Consider the following 22,015-nt stretch of genomic DNA (forward strand, 5'->3'; position numbering starts at 1 on the left):
CACATATTCTGGCAGTGTTTCAGGAACTACTTTCTGCTCACCTAAATTCCTCCTGGCAGTTTGAGCTGGTCGCAATAATTGCCTTCACTTCCTGTCCTAAACTGCTATTGCTGAGTATCCGTGTGCTGTTAAAACAGCTGCTGTACTTCTCCGGTAGTTGAAATGGCCCCTATTTATAAATTCAGAAGTTTCTGAAACTTCCCTGCGAGTTCCATCAGGATGATAAATGTATACGTGCAAGTTGTTCTGTTAGCAGTGGCCTTTCTGTACTTTAGGGGGGTTTATATTTTTTCCATCCCCAGCTGTAACAGCTTTTGAGTTCTTTTATATCAATATTCCTTCTGAGTTTTTTGCTTTGTTTTGTTCACAGGAAACAAAAGAAGAGAAGTCTTCCTATACCTGTCCTCTGTGTGAAAAGATTTGCACTACACAGCACCAGCTAACTATGCACATTCGTCAGGTATGCAGAATACTGGTTCTTAATTTCTTACTGTTACTCAGTGCCTGGTTTGCCAGGGTGCATCTTGCAGTGGTGAAAAACAATTCCATGTACAAACCCGAAATGCTTCCATTATAACTTTATTCAATTGTTTTGGTTTTATTTTACCCTTCCCCTTGTATTTTCCTTAAAAAAACCCCACCCACAAACCCAACCCTGAGGTGGGTAATTCTTCTCCTTTCCTACGGCAACATCACCCCCCCACACCCCTCCACCCCCCCACAGTGCCTCAAACAAGGATGTATGTCCTGTTCTGCATAAGCTTAAGGTATCACAAGGATCCGGAAAACCACTTCCATCGTGAGGCATAATGTTTTGTTACCCTGTTTGAGTACAGATTCTTCACTGGTCATGCAAATTAAGAAGCAGGAAGACACAATTTTTAAATCATCTCAGTGTAGAAGAGCCTCACAGTCCTTCACAGGGTATATTTTGGGAGGCAGAATTAAAAATAAACTTTTTAAATGGATTATGCACTTTTTTTGTCAGCTGCAGGCCTCTTCTTGCTCCTCTTGAAGTATGTGCATACTTCATAAGGTTTGGCCTTTTCTGTGTCAGAAGGTTCTGCTTTAGATGCTAAGGTTGTGGTTTACCACTGTGAGTCCACTAGATACTTAGTACGTCAGTTTTCCCTCCTGTACTGTAACTTAATTTTTTATATTTTTTTTTTACTCTCCTTGTGGGTTTTTCTTAATATGTGAAGAAATCTTCAAGTCTGAATGCAAGTAAGAAAGAGTGGCACATATAGTACAGTGGCTAATGCCCATATTTTGACCCTGTAATGCATTCTTATGGACATGCAAGTCTGCATGTGTACTTAAAATCAGTTTACATCTGTTTTTTTACTACACAGTCAGTTTAAAGAGGATTTGGTTTTAGGTGAATCTTCTGCCATGAAGTTGTAATTACATCCTCTTTCTGTTTTACCCCTTACTAATCGCCCAACCCCAAACCACTGCACAGCTTAAAGTATCTCAAGGTACTGTTTGTCTGATGGGTTGCTGCTGGGTCCCTTTCTGTCCTTTTCTGCTGCACACCCAGCAGAAATGCTGCATGTGACAGGCATTGCAGGCTGTATGAAAGCTACTTGTGCTGGTGCATTAAGGAGTTAAAAATGAAGGGGGGGTGGAGTTGAGCGGGGAGGGCTGGGGAGGAGAGGTATATACAGGGCACACCTTAATATAAGGTATTGTGCTGAGTGGCTCTTTAAAGCTACTTTTAAGATGTTTATAGCTAATATTTTACTGGCACTTCAGAAGGGGCATTCAATGAAAAAAAATCATTGCTTTCTCTAGCATAACACTGACACTGGAGGGACAGACCATTCCTGCAGCATCTGTGGAAAGTCTCTGAGCTCAGCGAGCTCCCTTGATCGCCACATGCTGGTGCACTCAGGTGAAAGGCCTTATAAATGTTCAGTATGTGGACAGTCCTTCACCACCAATGGAAACATGCACAGGTGAGTGCTGATCATGACCCAGGAGTTTGGAAAGGATTGCAGGATAGGGGGCTGTTTTATTTCCTTGGAAGGACTTGCAAACTGAATGAAGACACTTGGGTGGAAAATGTGGACTGTCTGATCTACAAGTGTGGCATCTCATGCATACACGCAACTACTAGGATGCTTAAGTTGTGGGAGGAAGTCAGAACTGAGAAAGGTCTTCTAGCTGTCTTCATGTGTTACCAAAATCTGTTACAGATATCCAGAAGTATTGATTTTGGGTTTTATTATTATTATTTTGACAAATGGGATGTTTTTTTCTCAGAGGACAAAAATACATAGCCAAGCTGTATAGTAGCTTCTAATTCTGTAGCTTCAGAGTTGTGGATCCAAGTGGTTGTATTGGAACATCTGTAGTGGTGTTGTATGTTATCTAGTCAGGTATCCAAGTGCCATTGTGAAGATGCTTCTTCAGAATAATTGATCTTGTTTTTAAATACATACATCAGTTCTTGCTTGTACTGTAGACAACTTACTTCACTATAGATCAGGGAAATCCTCTGTAACCCAAGTTGCCAAAAGTATTTAATGTAGTTTCCTTCATAGGGCTGTAGCAACATGTACAGCTGTCAGCTGGGGAAACAAAATGTTAAATCACATTTATTCATTTATTTGCATGGGTGTAACAACTCAGAGCTGATTAAGACTTTGTGAATTCCCACATAGCTTTAGTTCACATATCAAAGAGTTTACAACCTACAAAGAAACTGCAAGACAGGTGGGGGAAAGAAATCCAGCTTATAAGCAAAATGACAAGAGTGGTGGTTACAGGCTGGTTCTGTGTGGGAGGGAAGGGATCTTGTTTCCTTGATTGTTACCAGTCATTTTCCAAGCAGTGTGCTATAGATGGAATGAAAGGGGTGATTTTGGTGACGGTAGGAAAGATAACGTAATGCTGAACAAAGGAAGCAATAGCTGCTTGCAGCTTTACCTTTTCTGTATCATATTGTGCAGGTTAAACAGTTACGTGAAAGCAGGAAAAATAGGAGTGAAAGCAGTTTTCCAGTTCCATATGTATTTAACTTACACTTTAATGGGAATGGGGAGAGCTGGAGAGACACATAACATGAGAAGGGAAAGACAAAGATGTTCAGAGGAGATACTGGCCTTGGGCAGTGAATAAATCACACGTCTGACTCAGCTGACCAGAGGTGTTGCGAGCCACATGTTTGCCAGACTGGGTCATTACTGTGTCTGCCATGAGGAGGGCAGGGCAGCTGCTGAGTTGTAGCTGATGCCACTGTCAGCATGCAAGGCTGAATTCCAGGGCTGGGACTTTGGGGTGGTCCGGCAGTTGTCTTCAGGTCCTCAGCCCGAGATGCTTGCTGAAGGACTGCTTGCGTGGTTTGTTTGGGTTTTTGCTCACTAGGCATCTCCTCATCCTCTCCCAGAAACAGGAAAGGGAAGCTTCCCCTGAGACTTCACTCCAGGCCTATCAGATGTTGATGTAGTCACCTTTGCTTATGCAAGTTTCCCTGTATAGCAACCCTTACCTTGCTTTAGTAGCAAATATGCCAGAATTGCCAGGCTCAGTGACGTGCCCCGAATAAGTATAGATCAGAACCTTCTGCTGAGAAGATTGTTTGGTTTTAAATTTTTCTCATAATGAGATGCTGCTTGAAGTTACCAGGATGGAGTGCTGTATTTACTGACTTCTCGAAAAAGGACCAAAGTTCATGCAAGGAAAATCTTATTAAAAATTCTTCCCATCTAATAGGTTCCTGTCTGCTCTGTAAAGCTTCTTGTGTAAGGCCCGCACCACGGCAGCTTGGTGCGACATTGCAGAAACCTGTCACTGAGCTTGGTGGCACTGCAGCCAATGACCCCAGACCCGTGACAGGCAAGATCCTGAGCTCACTGAAACAGGCTAGTTTTGCTAAAGGAGGGTTGTGGTTGGCAGGACTGTGCCGCTGATTTTTTGCACCACATAACCTTTTCTTGTTGTGAATAGTGAATCCTGTTGCTGAAGTAGAAAGCGTAAATGTACAAGTAGGTAGATGAGGATAAATGCAAAGTGAAATGAAATGTGTTATCTGGTTCTATGACACACTCACAAGGAAGATGTTAATTTTGACCACCGGGTACCTCCTTCCGAAACTGGTATTTCTAGTCTAAGATGGTATGAAGTAAATTCTTTCATAGGCATCTCAAACTTAGCTGTAGCATCAGGTGCAATGGCCTGCCAGTACTGTGGCTGAGTGCCTCTCACATCACATTCAAAACTGCTTCTGCCTTAGGATCCCAGAGCAAGGACCTGCTTGCCAGGTCCTGCCTTGTATGCAGCTCCCCCAGGCCTTGCTTGTGGTGGTGCTGTGTCTGTCCCTCCATACCAGCCGGATGGTAATACAAGTCCCTCTTTCTCTGTTTTTGCACATGGTTCTTTTATTGTTTGCTATTTTTTTGTGACACTATCTAAGTAGTGACAGATACATGCACAACCCAGCAAAGAATAAATTTTCTAACGTGCCCCTGGTAGCCAGCATGGTGGTATCCCTGGAGCATTGCACAGAATGAGGAGTCAGAGAGAGAAGTTGTAGGCTGAGCAGAAAGTTGTGGGTATGCTGCTAAAGAATCAATGTAGCTTGTGCAGGTCCTGCAGGAGCTTCTCAAGTATTACTGCATTTACACCAAATATGCTCAGTGCATGGGAGAGGAGCGAGGGAGAAGTTAGTGTGCCAGTGTTTGAGTGGGGGTAAAAACGTATAAGCACACACTATGTACATCCTTACTTCTTTTTCTCCTCCTCTGTCTTGTTCTGGCTTTTACTTAATTGTCTATAGTGTTTTTTTCAATCCAAGACCTTTTAGGGGAAAAAGTCCAATAAAGTGGTTTTGTCCGGGGAATTACTGTGCCACAGGAGTACTTACTGCTGTTCGTCACAGGATGAAGTTTCTGATCCGTTTTTCCACTTCGTAGCAGCCAGGTTATTAGACAGTCAGCTGAGCAGAGGAGGGAAGGAGACAAATTTTGGTTGCTTTTTTTATTAGGAAGTATCAGTGTTGTTACACTCTCGGGTACCCATCATCTCCATAAAAAGTAGTTTTTCTCTGCTGTCACTTTATCAAGGGAGAAAACTGCGTGGAGCTCTTTCCTGTTGCTCTTTTGCAACAGACTTTTTGTGGAGTGAGAATGCCATTTTCTGCCCATCTCTTCTCTGAATTAGTTTAGCTGTGCTGGGGTGTTGTGTATACTCTACCTGTGAAATTGATGCTGCCCTCCCTGACTCCTGCAATACATGCAACACTTAATTTGTAAATGAGTCATAGCCTCTCACATAAAGTCCAATTTCTTTTTTGTTGTGCTCCTTGGCTACTTGTCAGCAAGTCAAGTTGAATGGGCACAGCAAACAGGGCTGGAGGGGGAAGGTTCTCTTGTGCAGCACTATTCAGAAAAAGGTTAAAACCTGCATCCTTTTCTGACCAGGGTGACTCTTGACCAGGATTTTTAACAGGGAACCATGAGCCCGGGGCATCCCAGAAAACCCTCTTACAGCTGCCAAACTGCTCAGTTTGGGGGCCTGAGCCTCCTGTGGGGACAGTCACAGAGGTCAAAGGTCCCTGGAAAATGCTTAGCTGTCCTGAGCAAAAAGCTCATTTGCTCATTCTTCTGAATGTGCTGTCAAACTAACTGCCTCTTTAGCAGTGCTAGTCCTACTGTTTGGGGAGGGTTGTTGCAATCTGGTACGGTAACTGGGAGATCTGTCAGTGTCTGGTATCAGGAACAGGAATTGCTCTGGGGGAGGAGAGTTGGAGATGATGCCGAGTTTTTTACAGACATTTATTTTTTACTAGTACTGGAAAAAGCAAGTCTTGAAAATAACAAGCCTTCTAGCATCAGGGACTGATTTGGCAGTTTGGTGGGGTTGTTTTCTTGGGGCTTTTTAGGAACTTGGAGGAAGGAGTTAGTCCATAGTAATTTTGAGTTCAAAGTTCCTGTAACTGGAATGCCACTGTGATGATCAGTACATAAAAGAATCTGCATTTTAGGATATGCTAATCTTCACACATCTCCACTAGAGACACAGACACTGTGGCTTTCTCTCGGTCACAGTAAATGGAAGTTGAATATTTTCAGATCTCCAGCAGGAGCATAAACTATGTGGAAGGAGGATGTGCATAAAGTTTTCTGTAGCTCTGAAAGAGCTGGAGATTTCCAGCGTAGTGTCTCAAATCAATAGATTGAAATCTCTAAAGGCTTTCCATCTGTACTGTCCTGGTAGCCCCCCTAGGGAGGTTCTCTACAAGTAGTGCCAACTGTGAGGGGAGCCCTTTTGGATCTAGACTCCACCAAACAGGAGGTCACGAGCCTCTCACTCCATCTCTACCACTGCATCTCCCCAAAATGCAGAGAATTTAGGCTACCACTGCAGGTTTTAGTGGTGGTGGTGGTTTGTAAGTGTTAGCAAGGGACCCAGAGGTAGAGAAAAGACTTTGCTTGGCTTGCTGTGTTGCATTCCAGTAGAATGTGCATCAGGCTTCAAGGGGAAGGGTGATGCCTCCACTTACTCCAAAAGGGTTTCCTTTGAGGGTAGGAGACTTTGCTAGCAGCTCCTTTTCTATTTCTGTGACTGGGATGGTCTGTGCCTATCACTTTAAAATCACATTTTCCTCCCTGCCAAAGATATGCTCTCCATGCAACTTGAAAATGTTAATAGGATACAAATGCCAGGAGGGAGGTGAGAAATGACCTTCTTGCCAGTTTCCAGTGGGTAGCTATTAAAGGCTCTGTGGCAAGTCTGAAAAGAGTAAAGGAATAATATATGTACTTCAGCCACAGCTTCCCCAGTTTAGTAAATGAAGCTGCTGTGTCCACGGCTGGGGTTCACCAGGCTGTCCATATAAGTGCGGTAATGCAAACTAGCTGAAGTGTTTCACATGAAACCAAAATGTCATGGGTATCTACTTTCTCTTGTTCCATCCCTTACCCCATACGTAGCAAAATTTTTCATAATGGCTTTTTATTTACATTCTGCTTAGGTACTTGTAGGCTATTTATGGACCATCTCAGGAACAGGTCTCAAAGTTTGGGGGATATATTTTTTTTTTTTTTGGCACATGCAAAACACCACATGCAACAGCCACATGCAGAAGTCTTTGAAACTCAGATTGGAAGATCTGGATCACAGAAGCTATGCTTTGAAGCATGCTTAAAAAGGGTCCTATCAAAGAAGGTATTTCTTCTTTTAATTAAGAAGGCACTTTCATTTGCAATCTTATTTTCAGTGCTAGATAATTTTCCTAAACTTCTCTTTTCAATGTGCTATTGAGAGACAAACAGCTGGTTTTGTTATCAAGATATGGTACCATTCTGATGTTCAAATTAAGTCTTTTTTTAAACAATACTATGTGTGTATAGGTTGCTGAGTGAGTTTTTTGAGAAAGACAGAAAATGCACATGCTGGAGGGTAATCTGTAAATTTTGATGTTTTAACTGGCCTTCTTTGACAAATGAAGAGTATAAGCTTCTAGAAGATTGCAATGTACTGGATGGAAGATGAGCGTTGGATCCTGATAAAGGCATAGGGGTTGAAGTGCGTCACTTCAATGATTTCCCCGCTGTCTTTAACATGGGTCTGTGTTTCATGGGCAGGCATGCATACAGGTTACCTGTGACTTTTGCAAATCCCCAGCAGGCACATGTCCTCAAGATCTGGCTGGATCCATCCTCTCCCTGCATTCCACCTGTGAATTGCTTCTGTGTTATTTATGGCATTGGCCTGCTTCCAGTGCGTTGTGTGTGCTTTGTAGGGTGCAGTGCAGTAACAATGCCCAGCCTCTTAAGTACAAATAGGATCTCTGCAGTCTAGCACGTGCAGTTTGGTATTGGCTTAAGATGGGAGGTTTTGGAGGCAGAGCATAGCCAAATGTGGTGATGAGGGGTTTTTTTCCAGAAGAGTAGAGGAACTGCCTTATTACAACATGTTTGGATTTCTGGTGGTTTGAAAAGATGGCCAAGTGGAAATTTGGTGTTAAACGTTGGGTAGCTTTGAAAAAATGAACATACAAGGGTCTTGAAGCTAAAAACAAATGGCCAAGGAACTCGCCACGCTGGAAGTGATTGACACTTCATGCCTGTGAAAAGGCCCTCTCTTATTGTCTTACACAATAGAAATGTCTCTTCGGTTATCTCCTAAGGAGCTATTATGTCAGTGTCGTAATTGGTAGGCAGTGCTCTTAAATATGAAGAAGCAGGCTGTGTTACAGGCTTTCAAATCCATTCCTTACACATGGGGCATGATTTAACCACCGTCAGCATGCCAGTGAAATGCCAGTGCTTCAGCAAATGCCAGTGCCCCAGTTCTTGAACAGGGATAGCAAACTTAAAGGACTAATTTCTGCTTCCAGTAATTGATGACTTTAGTTGTAGGAGACAGGTGAGATGTGATAACGGTTTTGGTTTTAATTGCAATTGAAAATGTTTCTTACATTTTTGCTAATACATTTTGTAAATAAGGATGGGGAAACAGGTGGAGGGAAGGTTTTTTTGGTCTCTCTCATGTCGGCAGATATATCCAGTAAATGTTTGGTATTGTGCTGTGGTCCCCGTGTTTTGAAGAAGAAAAGGTCAGGCTTTTTCAACAATAGTGTAGTACTAAGAGACTTGTTTCTCTGTGTCTTTGATGAGAATTGGAAGACTACAGTATTTTTCCATGGTCCCAGGCAGAAACTTTTGTCTGTCTCACTGTTTCGGAGTAGATTGGTCATCTTTTGTAAAGACTTTATATGAAGTTTTATTTAATTCATGTGACACATAAAGAGTGTGCTCCAAAACCCCCTCCACAGATATCTTCAGCAGTAAGAGGCTCTGAAGGAGTTCTTGTGCCACTGTACCTCTGTGAGCCATCAGAGCCAAAAGGAGATGCCCTGATTTCAGCTGCGTTACATGATGCCTGTAGCCTTGGACAGTATCCCCCTTCAGTTATCATTAAAGAACAGCAAAGGAAGTTAACACAAAAACATGAATGCTGAGATCTGATTAGAATCAAGCGAAGCAAGGAAGTGCAGAGTTAAGATTTATACGCAGACCTTAATTAGCCCCATTGTTCTTGAGAACCCAAGCGTACACAATGAAGAACATTATACTTGCATCTCCAGAGCTCTTCAGTACCTTAACATAAGAAAGACTTCAGTGTGCTTTTCAGTCGTAGATTTTGTGTGGTTTGCCTTTAAGTAATAGCTTGTCTGATCTTGTGCGTTGTAAGGTTCTGGATTTTTATGTTTTGGTTTTCTGCAGGCCAAAAAAGGGGACATGCTGCTCTCAGTAAGTTTAAGTTTCTGGTGCGGCTTGTGCCAAAGGGAAGGTGGTCTGACATAGCAAAGTAATACCACCCTCCTCATGGGCAATAACATAAATCTCCGTATAACAGAGCGTATTGAGCGTAGCTTAGTGCTGCTTTGTTACCCATGTCACAGTTCAAATACGCACAAGCCACTTGACAGATTAGATTCTATTTGCAAAGCACATGGCAGCACAAGACCTTGATCTTTCCACATAAGTACCCTTTCAGGAACATCACCTCCTCTGAAGGTGTAGTATTCTCAGGGATGTTACTTCCCCTTCTCACCTTGAAGGGTTACAAAATAAATACAAGCCTTAACTTAGCAAGCACTAGAAAATCCAGGCGATCTTTGCAAGGTGTTGCGGTGCTTTTAGTTCTTTGCCATAATCCTGACATTAACACGATTCTTGCAGAGACCTTAGCTTTCAAGGTTAACGAGTAACGTGTTGTTTTGTTGGCATTTCAGTTCGTGGTTTGTCTTCTAGCTTGTACTTCGGTTGGGTGATTCTGTGTAGAAAATGCTGGTGGTGAGAAAGTTTGCTGGGAGAGTTTGTATGTTAAGGTAATCTTTGCTCAGCCAGTTGTGCGTGCGCATCAGAAATACTTGCATCGCTTCTCTAATGAGTGTGTGTTCACTCTGTTCCTCGTGTTGTCTGGAAAGATTCCTGGGCCAAGTGCCGATGAGAATGAGGAAAAAGTCTATCTCAAACTGCATTTGTGGTTGCTGTCATTCCACCTTTAATGTATGTCTTCCAGCTTTACCTTTTCTCCCCCCAGTATCTAACCTGCTCAACCTGTTCTAGTTCAGCATGCTGGAACCAGCAAACTGCAGAATGTGCCCCCTCTCAGGGTCAGCAGGTTTTTTTTCCTCTTTCTTTTCTCCCCCCCACTTTTAAAAATAGGCTATGTGTTAACAGTAGATTGGTCATTTAGGGAAACTTCTCTAGCTGAAAAAAAAAAAAAAAGAAAAAAAAAAAAGAAAAGAAAGAAATGGTGAGGGGAATCTTGGCATTTGGGCTTAGCCAGGGCCTTTCACTCAGATTTTTGAGCCATGATGCTCACCTGCATGAGGCACACAGCTTAGGCAAAGACATGGTCTATAAAGTACTAGTGCTATTGTACAACTGGTAAATATCACGCAATACGCAAATACTGCTTTCTGTTTCTTGAGGTCACCTGTAGGTATGCTGAGTTCTTCAGGCTGCTTGGTTAGATGAGGTTTTCTAAACACTCTCCATTTTTTTGGTTATACCCTCAGTCAGCTCTCCAGCACTTCATGTGGAAAGATCTCTTAAGACAGAGGAAGTGTACAGGTTCTCTGCAGCTCATTTTTGACATCAAGCCACCTCCATGTGTCATCTATCTTGACAGTTTCAAACTGAGGGTAAAGAGAGTAAGGCAATCCATATTGCTCATGGACTGCACCAAAATTAATTTCACTGTGAGGATGAAAGTTCCCAAACTCCTTGCAGCACAAGTCATGCTGGCATTTCTGTTTCCAGCTACTATGCCTGACTAGAGACATGTAACAAGACATGAAGCCTTTTTCTAGTGCTTCTCTGCTTGGCGGGGGAATGCTGTGAGGTCACTGCTGGTGAGGAAGGAGGACCACATGTTCAGGAACAGGAGAGGAAATGGGCTGAGCACGTGAAACCTCTTTTGCTAGGATGCCGTCCGCACCACTGGGAAAAGTTTGCACAACTTGTGTGTGTGCAGTGATAACCTCTTACTTCCTTGCCCCTGGAGTTACTTGGTGACTGCTGATAGCGGGGTGATGTGGAGACCCTGCCATAATGAAGATGTGCTTCTCTTCTCTAGCGCACCTTCCTTGCATGGGTGTGTGCCAGGGGGAGGCATTCGGATCCCATCTGCGCAGTGTCCCCAGCATTGCTGGGGCCATCTATTTTTTCCTCCTTGAGCTGTGTGACGCAGCAAGTTGTTCTGTGTTGTGTGCCATCAGGATTGCTCAACAGTGGAGCGTGAGGGGGAAGCAACTGGATGAGGGCTTTGCCTGGTTCTGGGAAGTAGCTGGGGTTTATGCTTGCTTGGTAAAGGGGTGCAGGTTTTTTTGGAGGGAGGCAGGACATACCTAGGACTTCTTCAGCTGTGTTTGCTCTTAAGGATAAAACTTTTCCCCCTTCTGACATCCTTTAATTTTCTCTCTCTCTTACCCGCCTCCTTTTTTCCCTGATGCTAAAATTTAAAACTGCTTTCAGTGTCCTTACCATCTAATAATACTTATTTTCTTTAAACATGAAGCTTCTTGGAAAATCAGCAAAGAGGTAATTGACTAAGATTATATACTGTGATAACTGAAGGCTGTGCCTGAAAACCACAAATTTCCAAAAAGAAGAAAGAAAACAGCAGTTCAGAATGTCCCAGGCCAGGTTTTTGGTACACTTTTAAAAATCTTATTCCTGCTTAATTTTATTCTTGTGAATAAACTCTTGTCTCCAAGCTTAAGGAAGTATAGGGGCCTCAGAAGAATCTAGTTTAATACTGTCCCTTATGAAAGAGTTTCTTAGGGTTTGAAAGTCTCCTTGCAGTATTTGGCATTGTTAATTTAGTTTGCTTGGTATTTAATGTGGACTGTGGGCAGACAGTTTGGTGAAGTGATATTGGGAAGCTCAGACTGCATTTCCCTCCTCTTTTGCCCTCCCTTATGCAAGGGTTGATGCGAACTGCAAATTAATGCTTTCTTTTGCTATCCTTTGGGAAGCTTTGCTTCAGAGGGACGGTTTGAATCACTTCCCTGTCACAGCATCATCAGGCAAATATTTGTCTCCCTTTTTTCTTTGAGGTGTTCTGACAACACTGCTGGTAGGGAACAGGAGTAACTTTGAGCCAGGCTGGGAACGCAGTTGTATCAATCTCAGCCTGTTAGAACTTGCTGTTTCTGCGTAGCAAGTAGTTGCTTAAATGTGAATACAGCATAATTATTCAGAAGTGATACCCCCTGTCTCTTTGGATTTGTAGATCAGTATCTTTCCTCTCAGTCATGCTTACAACTTGCCTTTATTCACAGCAAAGCAGAATTTTACTCTAGGATAAAAATACAAAATACTTTGTGTGCAGGTGTGTGTATTGTGTATCCTTGGGTATCACGTATTGGCAGCTGCGTGGCACTGGTTAACTTTGCAGACTGTCCTGGTAGCACTGAAAAATGATTTCTGATCTGAATCTGTCATGTGAACGTAATTACAGGTGGCTTTTGCAGCCTTAGTGCACCCAGCTAGTCTTGGTGGATCTAAATAATAATGCTTATGTCATTGTAATGATGCTGTATGCCGCCCTGCTGTAAGGCTATTTTTGCTTTGCTGGGAGAACCTTATTGGACGGGGAGGTAGACAGTGTGGCAGCCCACACTGAACTTGGGGGGATGCTTGGGGGGTGCTTGGCCCATCTGTGTGGCACCTTGGGCTGCAGCAATTCCCGGGGAGATGCCAAGGGGGCTGCTACACCCATAGGCCACTGCATGCTGCTATGTGGGAGGCTTGCCAGGGCCATGTTAGCCCTGATAGACAGAGCTAATAAGCGCTGGGGCCTCTGTAAGGATAATGAGCTGTGCTGCTGCACCGGCAGGATTGTGGTGCCTGGGTGCCGTGGGGAGCGCTAACTGGGGGATCTCTGCTGTGCCAGATTACAGACGTGTGGCTAAAGTGAGTCGGTGCTTCCCGATCTGATCCTTCCTGGGACCCGTTCACCCCACCCTGCTCTTTCACTGCATGCATTGCAAGGGCTTTCTTACTAGCATAGCCATGGAGATTTCTTGCTGTTCAGCTTCATTGTGCTTATCCTGTGCTAGTGTTCAACGCTGGTTGCCACTGGAGTATTTGGTGGTACTTGAAATTTGTTTTGAGATTGCTCCGCAGTTGTAAGAGGGTGTTTCCCAAATGGTTGGGGGTTTGGTATTCGAACATCTCTTGACTTGCTGTGAAGTGTGCATGTGTGTCTGAGGGCTTTTTGGGTCATTTTTTGGGTATTTTTGAGGATACAAATAGCAGACAAGCCAAGAAGAGAAGACGAACAGAAACTTGTCCAAGTACAGACCATGTCTGATTTGCAAAATTACCAGGATCTTTCTGGTTCCTGTGATTACAGCTGGCAAGGGCTCAGTGGATTGCTTTCTTAAGTGGGTGATGTTGGTAATTAGCACTGGAAATACATTGTCAATACAGATTCTCTGCATGTTTTAACAAACAAACAACGGACTAAACTCTTTAACCCAAAGGTATAACATTACTGCACTTTTGACTTAAGTTCCAGTCACATTCACGAGACTCTTTAAGGAGGGGGTTAGCAGCAGTACGTTAAATGGTTGCTCCTAAAAATGCTGCTGCTTCACTTTCTGTTGGTTTGGGATCTGCTTCCCGTGCATGTCCAATATCAGAAGCTTAGGAGTTCCCTGTACTTTTCTATGTTTCTTACATTTCTAGACAGTTTGGGCTGAAGTAACATTCATTAAGCAGAATGAAACAAACACTGTGACGAAGATGAAGTGACATACGAATCTCTAGAAAAAGATGTTATCAGTGTAATTTTGGAGGCTGTCTTCTCTTACTCTGTGAGCCACTTTTCATTCTGTGGGGCCTGAAAAGCATCGTGGTCCAAATTTCAACCTGTCTTGGATGCCTCCTGCACTCTTGTCAGTTCTGATGTGGTGGCATGAAGTTAAAGCTTAGACAAACCAGACTATTAAAAAAAAAAAAAGAAAAAAAAAAGTTTGGTCATGTTCTGAATGATAGACAGGCTTTTTCTTTGCTGTAAATTACTGAAAACATGGCAGGTTTTTTTATTCTTTGGAGATTATTTACTGTTATTTGCAGGTAGCAATGAAAGTGAAAGATCTCAGGGAAGAAAACAGTGTAAGTAGTAAAGCAATTGTATCAGCTAAATTGTATTTACAGCATCTGACCAGCTCAGTCCTTCCCAGACTAACTTGTTGAGTATCTCTTTATGTTGGAGGGGGGAAGAAAAAGTATATATTAAATAAGGTGAAGGATGGAAAGCACTGATTTTTATTCTTAGTCTCTGAATGGTTGGATGTGTGGCTCTGTTGTCTTTAAATAAGCATCAGATGTATAAGGATTATCCCCTTGATTTTGATATCAAACTGCTCAGCAGTCATGAGGGAGATGAGGAACAGCCATGTGCAATACAGTAGAGTGTAGGGTACATCTAGTGGTAAAGCAGAGAAACTTAGAATAATATGTGGGATATGAAGCCAGAACCTGAACTTGATGCTGTCAGATGATCTCTCTGGACTGATAATGCCTGGATTCATTGGCCTCCCCACTGCGTTTCCACAGGCATGGAGACGTGAGGGAGGAGGAGGGTGTTTATACATGCACTGGATCCTATGCTCAAGAATTAATCTTGATTTAGGTGCTGGGACTTTCCCAACCAGGCCTCAGTGAAATTGCTTGCTGCTCCCCCTCTGGACATGCTGCTCCTTCTAATCAGACCTACCTGGCATAAACCTCTCTTGACTGAAAGCCAGCAAGGCTTGTGCTGCCTTAGTTACAAGGGAGAGGCTTAACCCTGGACCCTGCTCAGAGGTTGCAAGATACACCCTTTTGTTCCACACCTTCCTTTTTCCTGGGCTTCTGAGCCTGGCAAGCCCTTTCTCTTAGGGATGCGGAGCACAGCAGCAGCTGTGGAAATCTGAGGTGCAGCTATGGTGTGGTTTTTGCTCTCCAGAGTTAAGAGGTGAGGGGTTCCCACGCACGCTGAGGGATGCTTCCTCTCCGAGAGCCAAAGTGGCGCTGATCAGGTTATCTGCATGCAAAGCAGGAGCTCCGGGTTTTGTTCGTAATTCAGTGGGACCTGGAGCTGGGAGCAGCTGCGTCTTGCAGTTGCCTCTTTCAGGATGCTTTGACTCCTCGTTCTAGCCTTGAGCCAGCCAGTCAAAACCTGCCCACATTCTGGGTTTGGCATTGAAACTGTATGCTGCCCTGTTTCAAGACCTCCAGAAAGCTTATATGATCATCATGCAAATCCCCTTGGCATTAAGAAAATACAGCAGCCCTTTTTGGAGATGCAGTAAAGACTGGGATGTGACCAGCAGGAGCTGCATGTCACTTCAGTAGGACACATGCTGTTCCCCCCCCCCCCCCCCCCATGAGTAACCTCCCTGTGGCAACGATCCAACACCATCCATGGGGAGAAAAAGGAGTAAGGCACTTGAGTTCTGCATTTGTTTATTATTACAAAAGTGTCTTCTTCAATGTAAAGTAGCAAAGTATTCACTTGCTACTGTTTTGGTGCAATAGTCACCCTTCTGAAATCACACTCTGAGTTACAGTGCGGGGCTGAAAATTTTCTGCCCATTTGTTCTAAAAAATAATTTTAAAAAAATCTAAAAAAAGGAAAGAAGCTGGGGTAATTCTTGGCGGTTTCATCTTAGTCATCCTGTTCACGTGACCATTAGAGGGGAGAGGAAAGTGGTGGCAGAAGAGGGGGGAGCGGAAGGTGATTCTCACGGGAAGGATGGAATGAAAGGCAGTCAAGCACTTGAAAAATGTGATTTTGTCAGGAGGGCTGACTGGCACACAGTCGTAGCACAGTTGGATCCTCTTGGCTCACCTGTGAAATTCCTTGTGTGAGGGGGAGGGAAGAGATTAGGAGGAGAGTTTTTTCACATACAGCTGTGCTGAGAAAGGCAGTGTGTAGCAAGTTACCTGCGCTTTCTTTTTGCATAGCAGTTCTTCAGCATTAAAGAGTTTAGTTCAGAGGTGGATCAGACATTGTTTGGAAGAGACTTAATTTCCTCTTTCCATTTTGGGATTATTCTTTGGAAATTCTTCTGGCTCTGTCTGGTCTCATTTTAGAGTTCCACCACTTTGAGAGGTTAATCAAGGCTAGCTAGCAGTTAGTGCAAGGGAGTCCTCCCTAATATTAAGCTCAAACTTATCTCCTTCTTTTCATTCTGTGTATCATGGTTACATTTTAGTGTTCCACCCACAGTACTGGCCAAGTGTATGTGTACTTGTATGCGTGCTGGGGAGACTTAATAACCACTATATGAAGTGCAGGTTTCAGGGCTCTGTACCTTCCTGAACTTGTCTGCAGTTGTTGTGGTGCTCTGTAGGATGGCTCAGAGCCACAATATTCCATTGATCTAAATTAGAAGAAAAAGCCAAGTTTCATCTGCTGTGGCTCTGGCTCTCTTCTGAACTGCAGTAGTGGTCTCTTCAGAGCTGCTGGCACATGTTACTGTAACTTGCATCTGTGGCTGAGTGTGAGCATTTCTGTGCATGTTCTTATTTTGCCCTTCTTTTTTTGCACTACATTCTCACTTAAAGTGTTGAGCGTTTATCTTTATTTTTTTGGAACTGACGGATGTCATATCATTTTTCTTTATCATTGCAAGATGCTGAAAGCCAGGCTGACTTACAAGCCTGGCTTTCATATTCAAAGTATGCCAGTGTTGTCAGGCCAAAAATGTTGTTATAGTCACAATGGGAAAATAACTTCTAAGCACAGCTTTGTTCCTGTTCTCCTTGTATCTTGGCAGGCTAAACAGTGAGGTCGAGCATTTTCAGCATTACATGTGAGATCTAATCAAGGCAAACTCTTCTAAAGAAGGATAAGGCAACACAAATACTGCCTGCCCCCTGCTCCCCCCCCCCGCCAGTTATAGTTAGAATTTTTTTTAAAGTAAGAGAAACCTTGGTGAAGGGAGTGTTTAACTTTAGAAGTAAGGTTGTGGATGTGGATGTGTGGATGTGACTTGGCATCTGTTGCAGTTCAACCCAAGCTGGGTGATAAATGTTTTCTCGAGGCAGAATGACATCCACGTTGCAAAGTAAAAGAGGGAGATGAAGATCGTGTCTATCCTTTGTACTGCTCGACTTTATCTTCCCGCTTATCTTGGGCTGTAGCTCTAGTAATCTTTTTCCTCTCCACCCTTGACATGATGTAGTGAAACTTGCTTAACCTGCCAAAGGAACAAACCTGCTGGCTGTAACGTGGACAGGTTGGGACTCTCCTTGAGAACTCTGGAACCTGCTGCTTTGGTTTCGGATTTTTCTTTTTTCCTTAATGATCGCATGCAGAGAGCTATCACGGCGGCTGTGATATTTGACCTACACAGTAGAAGTCAAAGGTGCAGTTAGGGTGTCTTCCTGTTTATAGCTCAATAGCTCGGGTTGCTTCCTTTCAAATATGCAAAGCTAACACATGAAGGGATTACCACATTCCTTGCTGTGGGTATGGATTCAGCTCTCATTTTTAGGGCATGGCATAACCATGCACATTGCAGGAAGGAGAACTGCAACTGCAGGCAGCCAGTGACTTTGACACCAGATGTAGCAAAGCCCCATCACTGTGGTGCTGCACCCACGTTAGCAAGCCCTGCCTAATTAGCATGTGTTATATTGCAAACACGGCTGGACTGCTTTTGGGACTTGCAGGAGCCAGTGTGTTTGCATGCATTAGGTCATGCCAGGGAGAGGTGCCAGGCTGGATGGGCACTGACCTGGAGGTCTCAGTTTCTCCTGTTGGTACATTGTGGACGTGCAGTCGCACCCCTCTCAGGTAGGAGCAGCTCCATCAAAACAGACAAGAGTTCAACAGGTGGGCAAAGAGCAGGAGGAAAGAACTTAGCCCTAAGGAAGCTGTTTTGCATAGGTAGCTACTAAACAGGAGTTCTGCATACTTGCTACTGGCAGAAAAGAGACTGTAAAAGAAAATAGGAACAAAAAGTCCCACGCTTAATGCGTAGCAGATTTTTTTTGATGTTTGTTTGTTTTCTGGGTGAATATGATTTAGCTTGACTGCTTTTCCTTTCTAGCTATCTGAAAAGTAACTGGCCAAGTAATACTAGCTAAGCATCAACCGAGCTGCCAGAAGGTTAAGCGTGCAGTCTGTGTGTGTGTCTGGGGTGGAGGAACAGACAGGCACATGCAAAAGCCTCTGTCATGCTTTCAAGAGCTCATCAAAACTGGAAAGTAGTTTTTACCAAAAAAGAAAAGGGGGGGGCGGGCAACCAACAAACCACCTTCCAGGTTGTGCTTTGCCAGTGCAATTGAATACTATGTTTTGTTGTTCCCAGTTGCTTTTTGAGTTTTACCTTCAGCTATTGCTGACAGAAACCCTTTGAGGAAGTACCTGGTTTCTTCTCCCTTATCCTTGTGTGCATACAGACAACTGCTCCTCACGCTGTTTATGTCTCACTTGTAGGAAGCTCTAGCTAGCATGAGGAGTTAAATCAGTGCCACAGGGAAAGAAAAAAAACCTAAATAAAACGAGGCAGTACAGTACCTGCAGATGCCTTTCTTGCAGGTTTTGTGAGGCCAGATAGCACCGGATTCATGCAGATAAATCGGTTACCAGTGGTGCCTGTGGTGGCAGTAGCAGAGGGCTGAGGCAGGGCAGTGCACTGCACTCCAAGGCTACGTCAGTGCTCCAGGTTCTCCCCGGGTGCTGTCGAGCCTGGAGAGAGCCAAACCCTCAGACCTTCAGCCTTCCTTCTGCTCAGCCGGGAAAGAGGTGAGACAAATTCAGCAGCATTTCCGTGATACTGTGCCTGACCTGCTGGGCGCATCTGCACACAGGTGCTCTCTCCTGCTTGAACCTCCCACAGTGTGACTGACAGGTGTCACCAGTGTCTTTCCGCCATTTGTGTGACCACTGAGGGTTCCTGGGGGGTCTGGGGAAGGCCATGTTCTTCCTCGTGTGGACCTGGTCCTCTGAGCAGCCCCAGCCTTGCCAAGTGTCGAAAGCAGGCAGTAGCTGAACAGCCATTTTGATCTTGCAGTGGTTCTGGTACGTGTCGTGTTTCTGGCTTGAGGCTGTTCCTGCATAACACCCTCAGAAGCCTGGCTGTAGTTTGAGATGGTAATTTAGATGCCTTTTTTTAAAAAAAAAAAAAAAAACAAACCCAAAGAAAAGGTTGAGAGTTTGTGAAAGGAAACATTAAAAAAAGCATTGTGTGAGGGGGACAGTCCTTCCAGCAGCTCCAGCCATCTGCCCGTGGGTCAGTTTGGTCCAGTGTGTTATCTTAAAGAATCATGCCCTTGGCATCCAAAACTAAAACGGATTTTATGTCATAACACCCAAGCGGTTATGAGGACATATGAGACTTGTCTAGGTTACAACATTCTCTCATGTTTGAACATGATAGTGCACAGTCAAGTTAAATGACACGGTCCTGAGCCGAGTTGTGGGTGTGACTTCTGAAGGATGTGCCCAAATGCCATTGACATTGTCTCCCTCATGCTGCTTTGAAGTCAGTCCTAGGGACAAAGAGCAACTCTCTCCTGTGCTCCCATTTCTAGCAATTAGAAGCAAAAATTTCTGTTGCATGAAGGAGCAGAAGTTTGATTTTTTTTTTTCTCAAAAGCACTATAAATTTGAAGTAAGGCTAAAGGCCCTACATTAAAAAGGAAATACTACAATTTGAGCTTGTGAGTACTCAAAAAAGAATCACAGGAGCAATACCTTTCATGTGACTGAAGGGAACTAGGTGACGGTGTCTTCCTCGGGTTGCAAATATGGAAAACCAAGAGGCAAGCAGGTCAGGTCTACAGATACTCATGAGATTGCTTCCTGAGCCATTTTGTCCCTCTCCCCTTTTCAGTGTCTTTGTGACAAGGAATAGTTGTTTTCCTGGAGAAGCAGGTTTGTGATCATGCTGTGGCAATACAGTTTTGCAAGCCATACCTGCTGTAGCATAATGGTGTGACCAGGTGTATCTTGACTTCAGTGTTGCAGGTGGAATTCAATATTGGGGTGCACCAGTGTGCTAAGGATGAGAAGGAAACATGTATTTTAGAAGTGTTGCTGTGACATTGGCGTATGCAGATCCATCTGGGGTGTTGTCCAAACTGTAAAAGGAGAACCAGCTGAAGGTGGGGCACTTCTTTTGCACTGAGAGAAGTGGATGCAAAGCTGTGGGCTTTTAGTTACTAGCCCATCACAAGACTGGGAGGCCAGGCATGTAGGTTACGGTGCAGTATTAGGCAGAAGCAGGGCTTCTTGGATGATAAGGGGCAGCCATGGTGCGCATGGTGCTAGATGGTAGCGGGGCAAGTGCCATGCTGTGGGTTGGGGCACGGGGGAGAGCTACTGGGCTCTCTGCTGCAGCCCTGCATGGTCCTGGGTGCCACCAAGGGCCGGTGCTGGATTGTGCCCTAGCTGTTTTTTAAAAGTTCAGTCTGGTTTATGTGATCTCTGCCGGTGTCCTTTAAGAAGTGCTGTTGGTGTTAAAATTTACATGGACTTTCCACCCCGATTTGCCTGCTGACAGTGTCTTCTTCCCCCCCCTGCTCAGGCACATGAAGATTCATGAGAAGGATCCGAACAGCACAGCAAGCACAACTCCCCCGTCGCCGCTGAAGCGCAGGCGATTATCTTCGAAACGGAAGTTTAGTCATGATGTTGAGATGGACAGAGAGGAGAGGACACCTGCAAAAAAGGTTCTTTATGGAGCATAAAGCAAAAGACATTCCTCGCTACCTCCTAATATGTCAGCTGTTGAGTTCATGCAGTTAGAACAGAAATACTAAAATCTGGTCTTTTTACAGCCCTGTATATATTTTAAGATGCCGTGCTTGTCCTGTGTAGCCAGCACTGTTGTCTGAGATTTAAAAAGAATGTCTAATTTCAGAGATTGAAAGAATTAAATTGTCTCAATTCTTTATTGTTCAGATTTTTGGGTTTACTTATGATTTATATGAGATAATTGATGTTGGATGACAAGAGGATGAACTTTTTTTTTTTACCTCCTATTTAATTCATAGTAGTCTTGCAGGATAGTGATTTGAACTTGCAAAAAAGCAGTGTTTGCTTCAAAAGCAGTGACAGCTTAGGTCTGGTTTTGTCTTGACCCAAAGGGGGAAAAAAAAATCTGCAGTACATTTCCCTTTCACAGTAGCACAATTTTGCATTATTGGAGTTGCAAGAGCAACAAGAAAATATTTATTTGAAGGCTAGACATTTCCATTAGGGTTTTTTTTATGAAATATTTTAGTGCATTTCAATCATTTGTACAAAATGTGTCGTGGCTGCCAAAATTAATTCGACCCTTTCCACTTGCTATCTCTAAATGGCAAGCTAGTAGCAGTTCCATTTAGCACAGTATCCCTTGTTGTGTGCATGCTTTTCTCCCTGTAATCAGAGGAGGGCTATAGAAAACATGCAGAAGTTCGCTGCTTTTCCCTGGACCACTTGAGTTAGCAGTTGGCAGTATCTCAGCAGCATAAATAATTTAAGCTGACAGCTCGCCTGGCTTTCTGAAGGGGGAGGAATGCTAGTTCAGTGTTATATAAACATATGGGTTTATAAGTTGTTCAAATTGCAGTTTCTCATTTATCCGTGACTTAGCTGCACACTTTATCTTCTCCTGAGCCTCCTCTTTGGTTGTGCATGTCCTCACACACACACAGAGGCCCGGTCGCTTACCCTCTCTCTGTTGCCGAAATGAGTAATTTCTGGTTGCCTGCAGCAAAGTTATGGATGAAGCCCGCTACTTCATTTTTAGGAGGAAGACTTTGAATGGATTGCATGTTTGGTTTATGGCTTGAAATTTGGTCTAGTGAGGTTTTTTCCCTCTCTCTGAAGGTTGTCGAGGATGGTCACTCCGGTGAAGGGGATAAGAAGGCTGAGGAGGAAGTTTATCATTGTCCAGTGTGTTGCAAAGCTTTTTTTTGCAAGTATGGGCTGGAGTCCCACATGGACACACATCCAGATAATTCGCTGAGGTAAGAAATAGTCCCGAGAGTGTTTCTGGTCA

At 43.8% G+C, this 22,015-nt stretch overlaps 1 protein-coding gene across 6 annotated transcripts in view; it reads left to right on the plus strand.

The window, feature by feature from the left end:
- Nucleotides 1-22,015, plus strand: part of RREB1 (ras responsive element binding protein 1) — a 135,127-nt gene that overhangs the window by 62,918 nt on the left and 50,194 nt on the right. For all 6 annotated transcript variants that reach the window (XR_005103199.1, XM_037380394.1, XM_037380398.1 and 3 more), the window contains 4 exons: nucleotides 371-460; nucleotides 1,795-1,958; nucleotides 20,555-20,699; nucleotides 21,844-21,983. Coding sequence is in view for 5 of the 6 variants with exons in the window: in XM_037380394.1 (XP_037236291.1) it covers nucleotides 371-460; nucleotides 1,795-1,958; nucleotides 20,555-20,699; nucleotides 21,844-21,983 (539 nt within the window). In the remaining variant the exon portion in view is untranslated. The remainder of the gene's footprint in view (nucleotides 1-370; nucleotides 461-1,794; nucleotides 1,959-20,554; nucleotides 20,700-21,843; nucleotides 21,984-22,015) is intronic.

This window comes from Falco rusticolus, chromosome 3 (genome assembly GCF_015220075.1).
Source record: "Falco rusticolus isolate bFalRus1 chromosome 3, bFalRus1.pri, whole genome shotgun sequence".
NCBI classification, from domain to species: domain Eukaryota; kingdom Metazoa; phylum Chordata; class Aves; order Falconiformes; family Falconidae; genus Falco; species Falco rusticolus.